The sequence below is a fragment of the Paralichthys olivaceus genome, chromosome 14 (assembly GCF_024713975.1).
Source record: "Paralichthys olivaceus isolate ysfri-2021 chromosome 14, ASM2471397v2, whole genome shotgun sequence".
Classification (NCBI taxonomy): Eukaryota; Metazoa; Chordata; class Actinopteri; order Pleuronectiformes; family Paralichthyidae; genus Paralichthys; species Paralichthys olivaceus.
The window spans coordinates 20,128,322-20,141,404 of NC_091106.1; the positions used below are offsets into that span (position 1 = coordinate 20,128,322).

General features: G+C 42.4%; 1 protein-coding gene across 2 annotated transcripts; it reads right to left on the minus strand.

Moving 5' to 3' along the window:
• Nucleotides 1-2,371: 2,371 nt before the first annotated feature.
• Nucleotides 2,372-12,088, minus strand: LOC109630959 (homeodomain-interacting protein kinase 1-like). Of its 2 annotated transcripts, XM_020089502.2 has the most exons (8): nt 6,085-6,464; nt 5,439-5,627; nt 5,160-5,341; nt 4,881-5,004; nt 4,669-4,788; nt 4,458-4,544; nt 4,164-4,351; nt 2,372-3,980 (listed from the first exon to the last, which is right to left on the minus strand). In XM_020089502.2, the coding sequence occupies exons 1-8, from the start codon at nt 6,280-6,282 to the stop codon at nt 2,741-2,743; spliced, it is 2,328 nt and encodes a 775-aa protein (XP_019945061.2). In that variant the 5' UTR covers nt 6,283-6,464; the 3' UTR covers nt 2,372-2,740. The 2 variants fall into 2 exon arrangements, with proteins under 2 accessions (XP_019945061.2, XP_069395173.1); XM_069539072.1 differs by lacking the exons at nt 5,160-5,341; nt 5,439-5,627; nt 6,085-6,464 and adding an exon at nt 11,435-12,088.
• Nucleotides 12,089-13,083: the final 995 nt, after the last annotated feature.

Here is a 13,083-nt window from a genome sequence, read left to right on the forward strand (position 1 = left end):
ACAATGTTAGATAACAGGCAGCTGGAGCACTGCCAAAGACTGGGTGGGCATTAATCACAAGGGAACCTGAGTTAGTGTTTTACACAATAAATGGATCTTCTATTTAACATCAAAAGTACAAACCAAACATAATAATAATAATAATAATTATAATAACTTTTAGTCATATAGCAATTATGGTTTGGAAACCTTTACGACCTGGTGCAGTCAAACTGTGACACAGTGAACAGGCGGATGAAGGCACAAGACACGGAGGGAAAAGGACCAACCAGAAAAAGACAGAGAAGAAAAATCGTCCAATCATCTGTCTTCTAGAAGCTTTAGGGATTTTAGGTAGACATCTATCATACTGCCTCTCTCCTCTCTTTAGGCAGCAAGTCAGGATTTGGACTGTGTGTGTGTGTGTGTGAGAAGAAAGACTTGTCTCAGTAAACAATTGCAGCAGGAGGTTAGATCCCACAGACAGCAGCAAAATAGAACAAATAATGAATATGAGTGTCTATTCAAATAGTTTTAAAAGCTTTTTAAAGCACTGACTCAGCTGACCTGAGGAGGCGCACACTGAAACTGTCAAAAAATAAAAAAACACTGTTTTGTTTTGAGCTTTGACTCCAGGACATTTAACAGCTGTTGGTCAGCAGATCTGCGGAGTGAGGTGAAAATCTGAATTATATACGAGGGAGCATTAAAATGAGATGTGATTCACAACGAGAGGCTACAGGTGTGCCCTATTTTCTAACTTCATTAATCACCTGATCGTCAGTAGTTTTCAGCCGAGGAGCTCCCACAATCCCATTTTACCCAGATTGCCTATCACCAAAATGCAGGTCAAAGGGGCTGATTTCAGACCATAGTTAGTAAGTTAGTTTGTTATATATTGTGTACTACGCTGCCCATGTGCTATTAAAACACACACACATACCACTGGCCCCTTACCTTAACCTTAACTATCACAACGAAATACCTAACCCTAACCTGAAACTAATTCTAACCCTAAAACCAAGTCTTAACCCTCAAACAAGCCTCACAAAATTGTGACGAACAGCCAAAATGTCTTCATAATGATGGTATTGAACCTAAACTGTCCCTCATAGATAAAACAAGAACACAAGTAAAACAAATAAATTAAAGCCATTAAATCATCATATAAGCAAGGCTATGTCTTCACGTCACCTATAATCAAAACAAATTATTTTCTCTTCATGGATTGATTTATCTGAAAATAACTGTACACAAAAAGATCTTTAACTAGAATACAATGGAAGTACTAAGCTCCTAGAACTTGACTGATACGAATTGGAGACATCGGCATCGTGAGAAAAGCAGGAGCCAGCAGGAAATAGACAGCGAGAGGCAGATAGTTAGAGAGCGAGTTGAAGGCTCCTCCCTGTGGAGTCGTCTTCAGGTCACCCTAACGTGACGTGGATCGATACACTGAGTCCCTGTTGACCCTTCTTCGACACCTCCTCTTCTCCCTCTTCTCTCCTCACACAGACACCTTCCATTTCCTGCACAAAACAATAACCGTCACAAAGTCCTAACTTCTTTGAATCTCTTCGTATTAGGAGATATTTGCTGGAACTAGACATTAAACCAAGCCGGTGTTCATCTCCTCTTTGTGCTAATGAGAAATTAAATGAAACAGAATAATTCGTGTGAAAATGATAAGAGACCTTAAAAACTTGATTTGACTGAATTACTTCGGTCGGCTAATCATTAAGTTTGTGAAACTGTATTGACTGTATTTTTTCCCACCCATTTCACCAGACAGGCTCCGTAGTAAAGAGTCTCAGAGCGTTTTCTTTTTTCTTTTCATGAAGCTTCACGTCATGAAGCTTCGCATTACATGAAGTAATCTATTACAGTGCCATCTTTCATTCAGACTGTCAAACATTATTCCTGTTTCTATAAACTTCATGTAGGATTTCATTAGTGTTACGTTTCCCTTTTTGCAGAAACAATAACGCTGACAACCGTGAGGCAGTTAAAGAAAAAAGCTTTATTTACAATATTTAAATGAAGGCAGACAACAAACGTAGGTTTGTACAACAAAAGTACAAGAAAACAGGGCCTAGCTCAACTCTATCTGTGAGGAAAGAAAAAGAAAACAAAAGGCCTGACTATCTTATCTACAGAAGTGTCTCAAAATCAAATAGCAACATAGAGGAGCAGAACAAAGCAAAAGAGAAGCTTTTAAATGGTGCCCTCCGTCTCTGATTGGCTAATTGGCTGGAGTGTGAGCCAATCCACAGCTCTTCTGGAGCTCACAGGTGGCAGCCAATCTTCCACTTCTCACCTGCAGGACAAAGGGGGGAGAGAGCGAGAGAGAGAGAGAGAGACACCCGCACACACAACTCTATACACGTAACAATTGGTGTAATTTAAATATATTTATTAAAAGCTTACAAAACACACTCGACTCAAATATTTACACATTTTACAAATTATATTACAAGGTCAAATAGCAGGTGTCACTATCTGACAGGAGCGGCTTGCATCGTTATCCATCATCATCACTGCCTGCCTTTCTCTTCAGTCCTGACAGAGCCTGTGTTGTGGTGGTGGTGATTGACAGGGCTGGTCCTGTGCTCCGACTGATGGTGGCGGGTGTGCCAATAATCATGTCTACAGGTGGATCTGCCTGGAAAGTCGTTCTTTCTTTTTTCCTCTCATTGTGCCTGTTCCTGATGTGGTTACAATTATCCTGTAACCTTCTGTCATAATCGGAACAGGGAGGAAATTATTTCTTCTGAGGCGGCCCATCGTCATGGTCACCTCGTTTTCTTTTCCTTCCAGACCCAGCCTGACCCTCAGTCCGGGTTCCGTCTGACGTACCTGCGTTGTGGTGGTGATCAGCAGGCCTGGCCCTCTGATCAGACTGAATTTGGTGAGAGTGCGAAGAATCATCGCTGCAGGTGGATCTGCCTGCACAGTCATTACTGTCTCTTTTCCTCTCACAGTGCCTGCTCCTTGAACCGTCATTCGGTGAACGGGGAGGATAGATTTTCTTCTGAGGTGGCCCATCGTCATGGTCCCCTCGTTTTCTTTTTTTCTGTCCAGACTGAACCTGACCCTCAGTCCGGGTTCTGCCTGATGGACCTGCGTTGTGGTGGTGATCAGCAGGCCTGGCCCTCTGATCAGACTGAATTTGGTGAGAGTGCGAAGAATCCTCGCTGCAGGTGGATCTGCCTGCACAGTCATTACTGTCTCTTTTCCTCTCACAGTGCCTGCTCCTTGAACCGTCATTTGGTGAACGGGGAGGATAGATTTTCTTCTGAGGTGGCCCATCGTCATGGTCCCCTCGTTTTCTTTTTTTCTGTCCAGACTGAACCTGACCCTCAGTCCGGGTTCTGCCTGATGGACCTGCGTTGTGGTGGTGGTGATCAGCAGGCCTGGCCCTCTGATCAGACTGAATTTGGTGAGAGTGCGAAGAATCATCGCTGCAGGTGGATCTGCCTGCACAGTCAGCACTGTCTCTTTTCCTCTCACAGTGCCTGCTCCTTGAACCGTCATTCAGTGAACGGGGAGGATAGATTTTCTTCTGAGGTGGCCCATCGTCATGGTCCCCTCGTTTTCTTTTCTCAGACTGAACCTGACCCTCAGTCCGGGTTCTGCCTGATGGACCTGCGTTGTGGTGGTGGTGGTGATCAGCAGGCCTGGCCCTCTGATCAGACTGATGAGTGTCAGAGTATTTTCTGCTGGTGCTGGATTCAGCATTTGATCGGTCGAGACAGATTTTCTTGGGAGGCAGCACATCATCATGGTTAATTTTCCTCTTTCTCTGCAATTCAATTCCACTGGACTGGGTGGTTGTGCAGGAAAGTAGGCTGTTGTGGTGGGGCTGGTAATTTTTTCTCCACTCAGCATGAGATGTAGCACTGGGCCGGGGAGGCATCAGTGGCCCACACACAGCTTTGCTGCTGGCAGAAGTCTGGATGTTCTTCTGACAGAGTTCCATCATTTGGAAACTGGACCTGACACTGCAAGAAAATGAATCCTTTCATTAGCTAGGTTTATCATTTGTGTGAGATAGTGAAGATGAATAAGACTTATTTGAAGGACCTGTACATGAACTGTATCCACAGAAACAAAGGTACAAGTGGAATGTATATATATATATCATACATTTAAAAACATTTAACCAGATCACATTGATGACTTACTAGTTGCTTTGTTGGTCCATGCTGGCGATGTGGCGCATGCTGATGAACTTGTGCTCCAGCAGCTGATGGGGTGTGATCCGTGTTTTGGGATCAAGCTGTAGCATCGCCTTCAGCATGTCCACAAACATGTGGACGTCGGACATCTCTGCTGCTCTATTTGCAGGGTTGCAAGTGTTGATGGGTCGGACCTAAAAAACAAACATGTCATCAGTTAGCTCCAGTGGTGAATGAAAAAACCTCTCTTGGACGTGTTAAAGAAATAAGCTCATGATGAATGATCGAAAGAAGACATACATCCACAATGTGATCCAGGGAGGTGAACTTTAAACTCCTATTCTCCACTGGTTGCTTCCCCGTCTCCTTGTGGTACAACTCTGGTGTCTGTTCAAAAAGTGTTGTTGTTAGCAGAGTACATCAGACTTGCGCAAATGTATAGAGGGCACCAAATATGTTACAGCAAGTATATAGACATATTTGAATATAACAAGCTGTTTTAGGTCGGCACCTTGAGTTTCCAGAAGGAGTTGGTGAAGCTGACTTCATATTTGAAAAATTTAGGAGTCTTATGTCCACGGTTCATCATAGCTTGAGGTAACTGACCTTGTGTGCTAGTGATGAACTTGATCTGAAAATACAACACAACTTAGAGTCCAGGTGAACTACTACTGATTTATTTCTATAGAACAGAAAACAGTGCACTTCAAGTAGTATGTGTACCATTTCATATTCACCCAAACCAGGGTAGAGCAGGGTCCCGAGGTACATAGCAGCAGCCATGCAGCCAAGGGACCACATGTCTATGGCCTCGGTGAAGGGATGTCCCAGCAAGATCTCTGGAGATCTGACAGAGTAACAACAACCATGATCCCATAAACCATGACAAATATTTGTGATGTTTTGAAGTAAACCTCAATAACTCTTACTGCTACACAAATAGAAACACCTCACAAAGACATTTATGTGAATGGTTAAAGACAGGATTGTTCAGGTACTCACCGGTATGAAAGGGTCTGAATATATGCCTTCAACTTGGCATCTGACGGCTCACGTGCTAGCCCAAAGTCGATGACTTTGACCCTGAAGGGCTCCCGCAGCTGATTTACCAGCATGACGTTGTCCAACTTGAGGTCTGCATGGACAATCCCTGCAGCCTTCAAGTGTTTGAGAGCATGGGCAATCTGAAAAGTCCATTTCATAAAAATGTCATAACTATGTTCCACCTGTATATATGTTCATACTGTTTGTTAGTGCAGAGAGGAAAACAGGTGGACATACCTGCTGCACAACTGGTCTTATCTCTTTCAGAAGGAAAGGTTTGAAATTCCGTTCCTTCATAAAATCCATAAGACTTTTGTCCAGGCACTCAAACTCGAGGCAAAGGTGTCCTCTGTCAAGGAAGTGGTGGTTCCACTGAACAATGCTGTTGTTTGGGTCAAGCGATCTAAGTTTCCTCATAGTAGCCACCTGGGGGAACATAGCAGGCGACACAAAGATTGTTTATCAGCGTTACACATGTAAACCTAAACAAGGCAGTACATGTTGTTAGCTAAGGTGTCAGAAACCGAAAGTAAACAAAGATCTCTCCTCGCGCTGTGAACTGAGCTGCTTGTCCAGCATCGGTGGAAACGAGGTCGTTAAGTCAATACAACATAGCTGGATAGCATAGTTATCACAACTCTTAATTTGGGAAGTTAATCGTGATGCAGGATGGTTTAATTCAACCTGTGTCGCAGCCCTCTGGAACTCTCTCCCCGCGGAAATACACAACGCTGAATCTCTCGAAATCTTGAAAAAAACACTCCTCAAGCTCCAGCTCTTCACTTAGTCCTGTTTTGTGTTGTTACTTTTTTCTTTTCTCTTCTGTATTGTCCTCGCATACATATTATTATTATTATTAGAAGCACACAGTTTTGTTTCTTACCTCATTATATGCCACAGTTGCAGTGTTGTCGCGCAGTTTAATCATTTTGACGGCCACGGTCTTCTTGTCTTCCAGTCTCATGCACCTTACGACTTGTCCAAAAGCTCCCTTGCCGAGATCTGACTGCACCTTGTATTTGGAGGTAAGCAGGCTCTTTTGAACCAACTGGTTGGCCTTTGCAGGTAGCATGGCAGACATGTTTCCTCAAATTTTGGTGTTAAAATGAAGACAAATCGTCAAATTGTTGAATTAAATGAAGACAAATCCTCAAATTGTTGAATTAAATGAAGACAAATCCTCAAATTATGTTGTCAAAATGAAGACAAATTCACAAAGTGACTTGTAGTTTCCAGAACAAAGACTGAAATGCTGGGACAAATTAACCTCTGTCTTTACTTCAAAGTTTTGTGACTATGATCATTTAATACTTTGATCTTTTTTAATTTATAGGTAAACATGGCAACCTCTCTCTCTCATTGTTATTATTTGAAGTTATGTTTTCACCTGTGAATGTTTATTTATTTGTAAAAAAAAAAAAAAAAAACCCAGTGATTTTACTATGTGGCTTACTTGCTATTTAAGTTGAACATCCCTGTAGTGTGGTATGAACTTGGTGTAACCCAGGTGTAAAACTTGGTTAACTAAACCTTAACCTGAGAAGGAAATTGTGGTTTTATTAGTCGTTTAATGTGTTAAAATATCTTTAATGTTTTTGTGAGTTGCACTTGAAAGCAACATGTTTTTATGAGTTGCAATTGAAGGCAGCACTCAGGTTCACCGCATCTAACCAAACGAAATGCAGGTAGCCTTTTAGCAACCAATTAGCGTGCACGTTTGGCTTATTGTGTTGGAGGCAAGTTGGTACGCAGTACTTTTTCACTTCCTTTTGACTCCAGCCACGCCAGCAAGAAGGCAGCAATCCACTGTACAAAAAGCGTTTAGCACTGTGCTCAAGCGGTTACACAGGCGAACCATCTTTCATCTTGTGAGAGCTGAGAGTCGCCGACGGTGCTCAGCACTGGAAAAAAAGCGCATTGGACAGGTCTTTTGGAGACCCCTAGTCTCCATAGGAACATCCAGTCTGTTTGAGAGGATCCAGAGCCCTGGATGGAGTGATTTGGAATCCTTCTGTGATTCATAGATGGTGAGCCTCCCAAAAATCCTAAGGAGCTGGATTAACTCTTCGTCACTAACTCCAATTGGTGGTAGGGCCAACCTGGTTGGCGGGATTGCTACACACCCAAAAGAGTTAGCATGTGACTCTAATCACCCTATTCGAGGAACATTTGGAAGGAACGCAAACAAAACAGTACTGGTACTAAGGAAATATCGTTGTTATATAAATGTTGTAAACTTTTGTTATACATTACTCACTAAAGAGTTTACTTTTGCAATGTACTTCGTGGTTTGTGTTGTTCATTGTTCGGGCTGTTCAGGTCTATGGTAATTGAGCTCTTTCCGAAACCTAGCCATTCAATGTATCTACTATAAGTGGGTTACAAGGATAAAACTTGGCGAGCCAGCCAGGAGATCTGTGAATGGCCACTATAGCCATACATGAACATCACATTTGATTGCAAAAAAAAAGAATATACTTGGAACTATATAGCCCTAATCCTGATTCTTGGTAGACCTTTTGAAATGGAGATTGTTGAGAGGGAGAGTATTAAAGTTCCTAACTCCCTTCTAGTCAGTGGGTTGTCTGGTACTCCTACAGAAGAGGAAATCAGCGACTATCTCAAACAGTATAGAAAAATAAGTCGCAGAATAGATATTGACGGTGTACTGTCAGAATTTAATGATCATGCCATTGTTGAGTTGAAAAATGGTTGACAGTCTTTTACCCCCCACTGCTCGTGCAGTGAGGCTAAATACCCGGCACACAAGTTGGAATTTTTAGTCCTCAAGTGGGCTATCACTGACAAATTCCACGACTACCTCTATGGCAACGCCATTACAGTAGTCACAGATAACAACCCGGTGAGGTATATACTCACTACTGCCAAGCTGGATGCTGCCAGCTTACGCTGGTTAGTTGAGTTATCCACTTTTACATTTGACATCACATAGCGAGCCGGAAAGCAGAATCAAGATGCCGACACTTTGTCCTGGAGGCCTCACAGTGAGTTCGTCAACGACAATCAGTCTAAAGAGCAAAGCCAAAGGATTCACACCTTCACTTCTCACCATCTCAGCTCAGAGGGCAATAACTTCTGTCCCACAGAGGCTGTTAAAGCAGCCTGTCAGAGTCACACTATTACATATGTGGAGAAAGACTTGCCCTCTCCTCTCCTCGTAGAGTCCCTCGCTATCTACCTGGAGGCCATTCCTGCTGAGTTTGAGGAGGAGGAAGTCCAAGACGGTCTGCTCACAGTTCCCAGGTACAGTAAAGATGAACTAGCCAAACTGCAAAGAACAGACTCTGTTATCGGCCAAGTCATTGAGCTGATTGAGTCAGGAGAACTTGCACCTGCCAGTCTAAGGTCGGAATCACCTGAAGGTTGTCTGATTTCCAGAGAGATAAACCGTCTTGAACTGAGGGATGGCATATTATCATGTCAGCTCGTCCTACTGAATGTACTAAAGCCATCCATGCTCACCAGTCTTCACGACGAAATGGGGCACATGGGAGTTGAACGTACCCTTGAGCTCCCCAGGTCCAGGTTCTATTGGCCAAGGATGGCATTTGATATTGAGACAAAAATCAAACAGTGTGAGAGATGTGTAAGGAGAAAAAGTCAGCCAGAAGAGGCTGCTGCCCTTGTTAATATCCAAACCAGCAGGCCTTTGGAACTGGTTTGTGTGGACTTTTTTGTCATTAGAACTGTATAATCATAACACCAAAGACATCCTAGTTATAACGGATCACTTTACGAAATATGCTGTTGCTATACCAACAAAGGATCAGAAAGCCAGCACAGTTCGCCAAATGTTTGTGGGAGCAGTTCCTCAGCCATTATGGGTTCCCAGAACGCCTCCACAGCGACCAGGGACATGATTTTGAGTCGCAGACCATTAAAGAGGTCTGTGCTTTAGCCGGCATTCGTAAAGTAAGAACAAGTCCGTACCATCCTAGGGGAAACCCAGTAGAACACTTTAATCGTACATTGGTAAGCATGCTGGGAACTCTGCAGGTTAAGGTGAAGACAAGGTGGCGTGAACATGTAAAACCCCTTACGCATGCATACAATTGTACGAAGAACGATTTCACAGGGTTTTCACCCTACGAACTCATGTTCAGACGCCAAACCAGTTGCCCATTGACATCGCGTTTGGGTGACCAGTTAAAGACAGTTCGTCTACTTCACATTCGTAATATGTGAAAAATCTAAAGAGTCACTTGGAGGAAAGCTACCAGCTTGCCATGGAAAACTCAAAGAACGTAGCTGACAAAAACAAGAAAAGATTTGATGCCAGAGTGAGAGAGGCCACACTTGAAACAAGAGACAGAGTCCTTGTGCGAAATCTCTGCCTTCTCAACAAGCACAAATTAGCTGATCGATGGGAACCGACAGTTTATGAAGTGCAGAAGAGGGCTGGAGACTTACCTGTCTATACAGTGTGCCCTGAAGGCCAAGATGGTCCCTTACGCCATGACCTTCTATTGCCATTTGGGTTTCTCTCCGAACCGGAAGAGGAAATAGTTCAGCCAAAATTAACTCGCAGGCCCAGAACGAGACAGACATCAAATCAAGTCAATCAACTGCCTTTATCATCCGAGGATGAGGAGGAAAATGAGCAATGTTTTCATCCAGTTACAGTGTGACTCAAAATGACAAAATAAATTATGCTATTATTATTATTATTAGGATAGTAAATTAAATAATTTCCTGAACCTTTCTTCCTGCTTATTTTGTCAGGCCAGGTGGAGTAAAGAGTTTCAGAGCTTTTTCTTTTTTCTTTTCATGAAGCTTCGCATTGCATGAAGTAATCTATTACAGTGCAATCTTTCATTCAGACTGTCAAACATTATTCCTGTTTCTATAAACTTCATGTAGGATTTCATTGGTGTTACGTTTCCCTTTTTGCAGAAACAATAACGCTGACAACCGTGAGGCAGTTAAAGAAAAAAGCTTTATTTACAATATATATATATATATATAGAGAGAGAGAGAGAGACACCCGCACACACAACTCTATACACGTAACAATTGGTGTAATTTAAATATATTTATTAAAAGCTTACAAAACACACTCGACTCAAATATTTACACATTTTACAAATTATATTACAAGGTCAAATAGCAGGTGTCACTATCTGACAGGAGCGGCTTGCATCGTTATCCATCATCATCACTGCCTGCCTTTCTCTTCAGTCCTGACAGAGCCTGTGTTGTGGTGGTGGTGATCGACAGGGCTGGTCCTGTGCTCCGACTGATGGTGGCGGGTGTGCCAATAATCATGTCTACAGGTGGATCTGCCTGGAAAGTCGTTCTTTCTTTTTTCCTCTCATTGTGCCTGTTCCTGCTGTGGTTACAATTATCCTGTAACCTTCTGTCATAATCGGAACAGGGAGGAAATTATTTCTTCTGAGGTGGCCCATCGTCATGGTCACCTCGTTTTCTTTTCTGTCCAGACTGAACCTGACCCTCAGTCCGGGTTCTGCCTGATGGACCTGCGTTGTGGTGGTGGTGGTGATCAGCAGGCCTGGCCCTCTGATCAGACTGATTATGATGAGTGTCAGAGTATTTTCTGCTGGTGCTGGATTCAGCATTTGATCGGTGGAGACAGATTTTCTTGGGAGGCAGCACATCATCATGGTTAATTTTCCTCTTTCTCTGCACTTCAATTCCGAATGATCGAAAGAAGAAATACATCCACAATGTGATCCAGGGAGGTGAACTTTAAACTCCTGTTCTCCACTGGTTGCTTCCCCGTCTCCTTGTGGTACAACTCTGGTGTCTGTTCAAAAAGTGTTGTTGTTAGCAGAGTACATCAGACTTGTGCAAATGTATAAAGGGAACCAAATATGTTACAGCAAGTATATAGACATATTTGAATATAACAAGCTGTTTTAGGTCGGCACCTTGAGTTTCCAGAAGGAGTTGGTGAAGCTGACTTCATATTTGAAAAATGTAGGAGTCTTACGTCCACGGTTCATCATAGCTTTAGGTAACTGACCTTGTGTACTAGTGATGAACTTGATCTGAAAATACAACACAACTTAGAGTCCAGGTAAACTACTACTGATTTATTTCTATAGAACAGAAAACAGTGCACTTCAAGTAGTATGTGTACCATTTCATATTCACCCAAACCAGGGTTTATGACATTTATGTGAATGGATAAAGACAGGATGTTTTTGGTTTTAGTTTACATGTTAAGATCTCTCATGGTTCCAGGTACTCACCGGTATGAAAGGGTCTGAATATATGCCTTCAACTTGGCATCTGATGGCTCACGTGCTAGCCCAAAGTCGATGACTTTGACCCTGAAGGGCTCCCGCAGCTGATTTACCAGCATGACGTTGTCCAACTTGAGGTCTGCATGGACAATCCCTGCAGCCTTCAAGTGTGGGCCTCTGCACATACAGTAGCTGACGCTCACTGTAAGGTGGATCTTATTATACAGGTATCCATTCTATCTCAATTTGTTTCCCTCCCGCTCTCTGTACTTAGACACTTCACATCCCTTATGGTTGTGTAATGTAGTTAGAGCTGAGCAAATGTTTTCCCACACACACTGTAACAAATTGCTGTAGTTTCTACAGTAGAATTTTACATTAACTTGATGATGTGTCGTTTTTACAAAGTCTATAAGTACATTATGTCTGCAGTATAGTTTGCAGTGTGTGGTGACTTTTCTATTTTAAAACCTTTCTTTAGCTGCACAGTAAAACCACAGTTTAATCTGATCTGTTACTGAGGTGCTCCACTGGAGAATTTAAGAATAAGGGTCTTGCTCAAGAGCACTTCAGTGGCAGTATTCAGGGGAAACTAATATCAGGAACAAACAGAACTTGTCAAATGTGTCATTTACCAGCTTGTATGTTAGAAAGCTACAGCAAAGCAGCCATTGTTCAAAGTTAGTTTTTTAATAGTTGAAGGTTTTCAAGGTATTCTTTCTTTACTGTTTACGTTCAGCCTCTCTGCTCTTTTACCTGCAGCAGATGGTTGATTTTAATTGTGCTTCCAAAGAATGTACATTTATTTGGTGCATAAGATACAGAAATGACATTTGGAGGAATTTCATAGACCAGAAACTGGGCTCTGAATAAAAACATTTTCTGAGAAACTTGTGTTGCTTTGCTTTCCCTCCTCTGCTTGTCTACCATTTTATTTTCGCTTGCTGTTGTCACTTCCTTGAAAGCAATTTCAGATTTTCTTTATTCAGAGTGTTGATCGTAATTGCAGTAGTTAAAATGGACCCATCTCCTCCTAACAACACCTCCTTTTGTTCTCTTTTCCCCTCTTTACAGTTGAACATAAAAAAGATTGAAAACTTCCAACACAGATGGTGAATTATGCAGCCACCTCAGAGTCAGATGAAAAATTCACAGCGCGGGACGTCATGTAATATTAACTGTTGTAGAAGTGGTAGAGCAAAGGGGAAACTGTGGTATTGTCTGCAGACGGACGGCAAAAGATAAGAGGTGAGAACAACAAGATGGAGGGATGGAGGAGAAAGAAAACAGTAGAAGAGATAAAAATATGAAGGGGGGGAGACAGAAAAACATGATGATGAGATTTAGAAGAAAGTTTAAATGATGCAAATGGAAAGAAAGGGAGGAAAAAAGGACTGAAAGAGAAAAGGAGTGGTGGAGGGAGAGGTGGGAGGACAGAGAATCATAGACTGTAAGGAGAGGAGCAGAGGGAGGATCTTCTCTTCAAGTAAATAAGATGAATGTTGTGGTGAAAACAGCTTTGATGGATTGTCTGATAAAGTTATTTTAGGGAGGCAGAGAGAGGAACAACCTTTCTGTTGCCAGCAGTAGTAGTTGTAGTAAGATGAGAGAACAATCATGAATTTCAATTGCACTATAGACAACTGGCTTGAAGG

Bases quoted from the DNA above. Each gene is read 5' to 3' on its own strand.
- LOC109630959 (XM_020089502.2), bottom strand. From the start codon at position 6,282: ATGTCTGCCATGCTACCTGCAAAGGCCAACCAGTTGGTTCAAAAGAGC. The intron at 4,545-4,668 runs GTGCCGACCTAA...CTTTTTGAACAG, and splicing joins ACTCCTTCTGGAAACTCAAG to ACACCAGAGTTGTACCACAA. The intron at 4,352-4,457 runs GTATGTCTTCTT...TTTGTTTTTTAG, and splicing joins CCCTGGATCACATTGTGGAT to GTCCGACCCATCAACACTTG.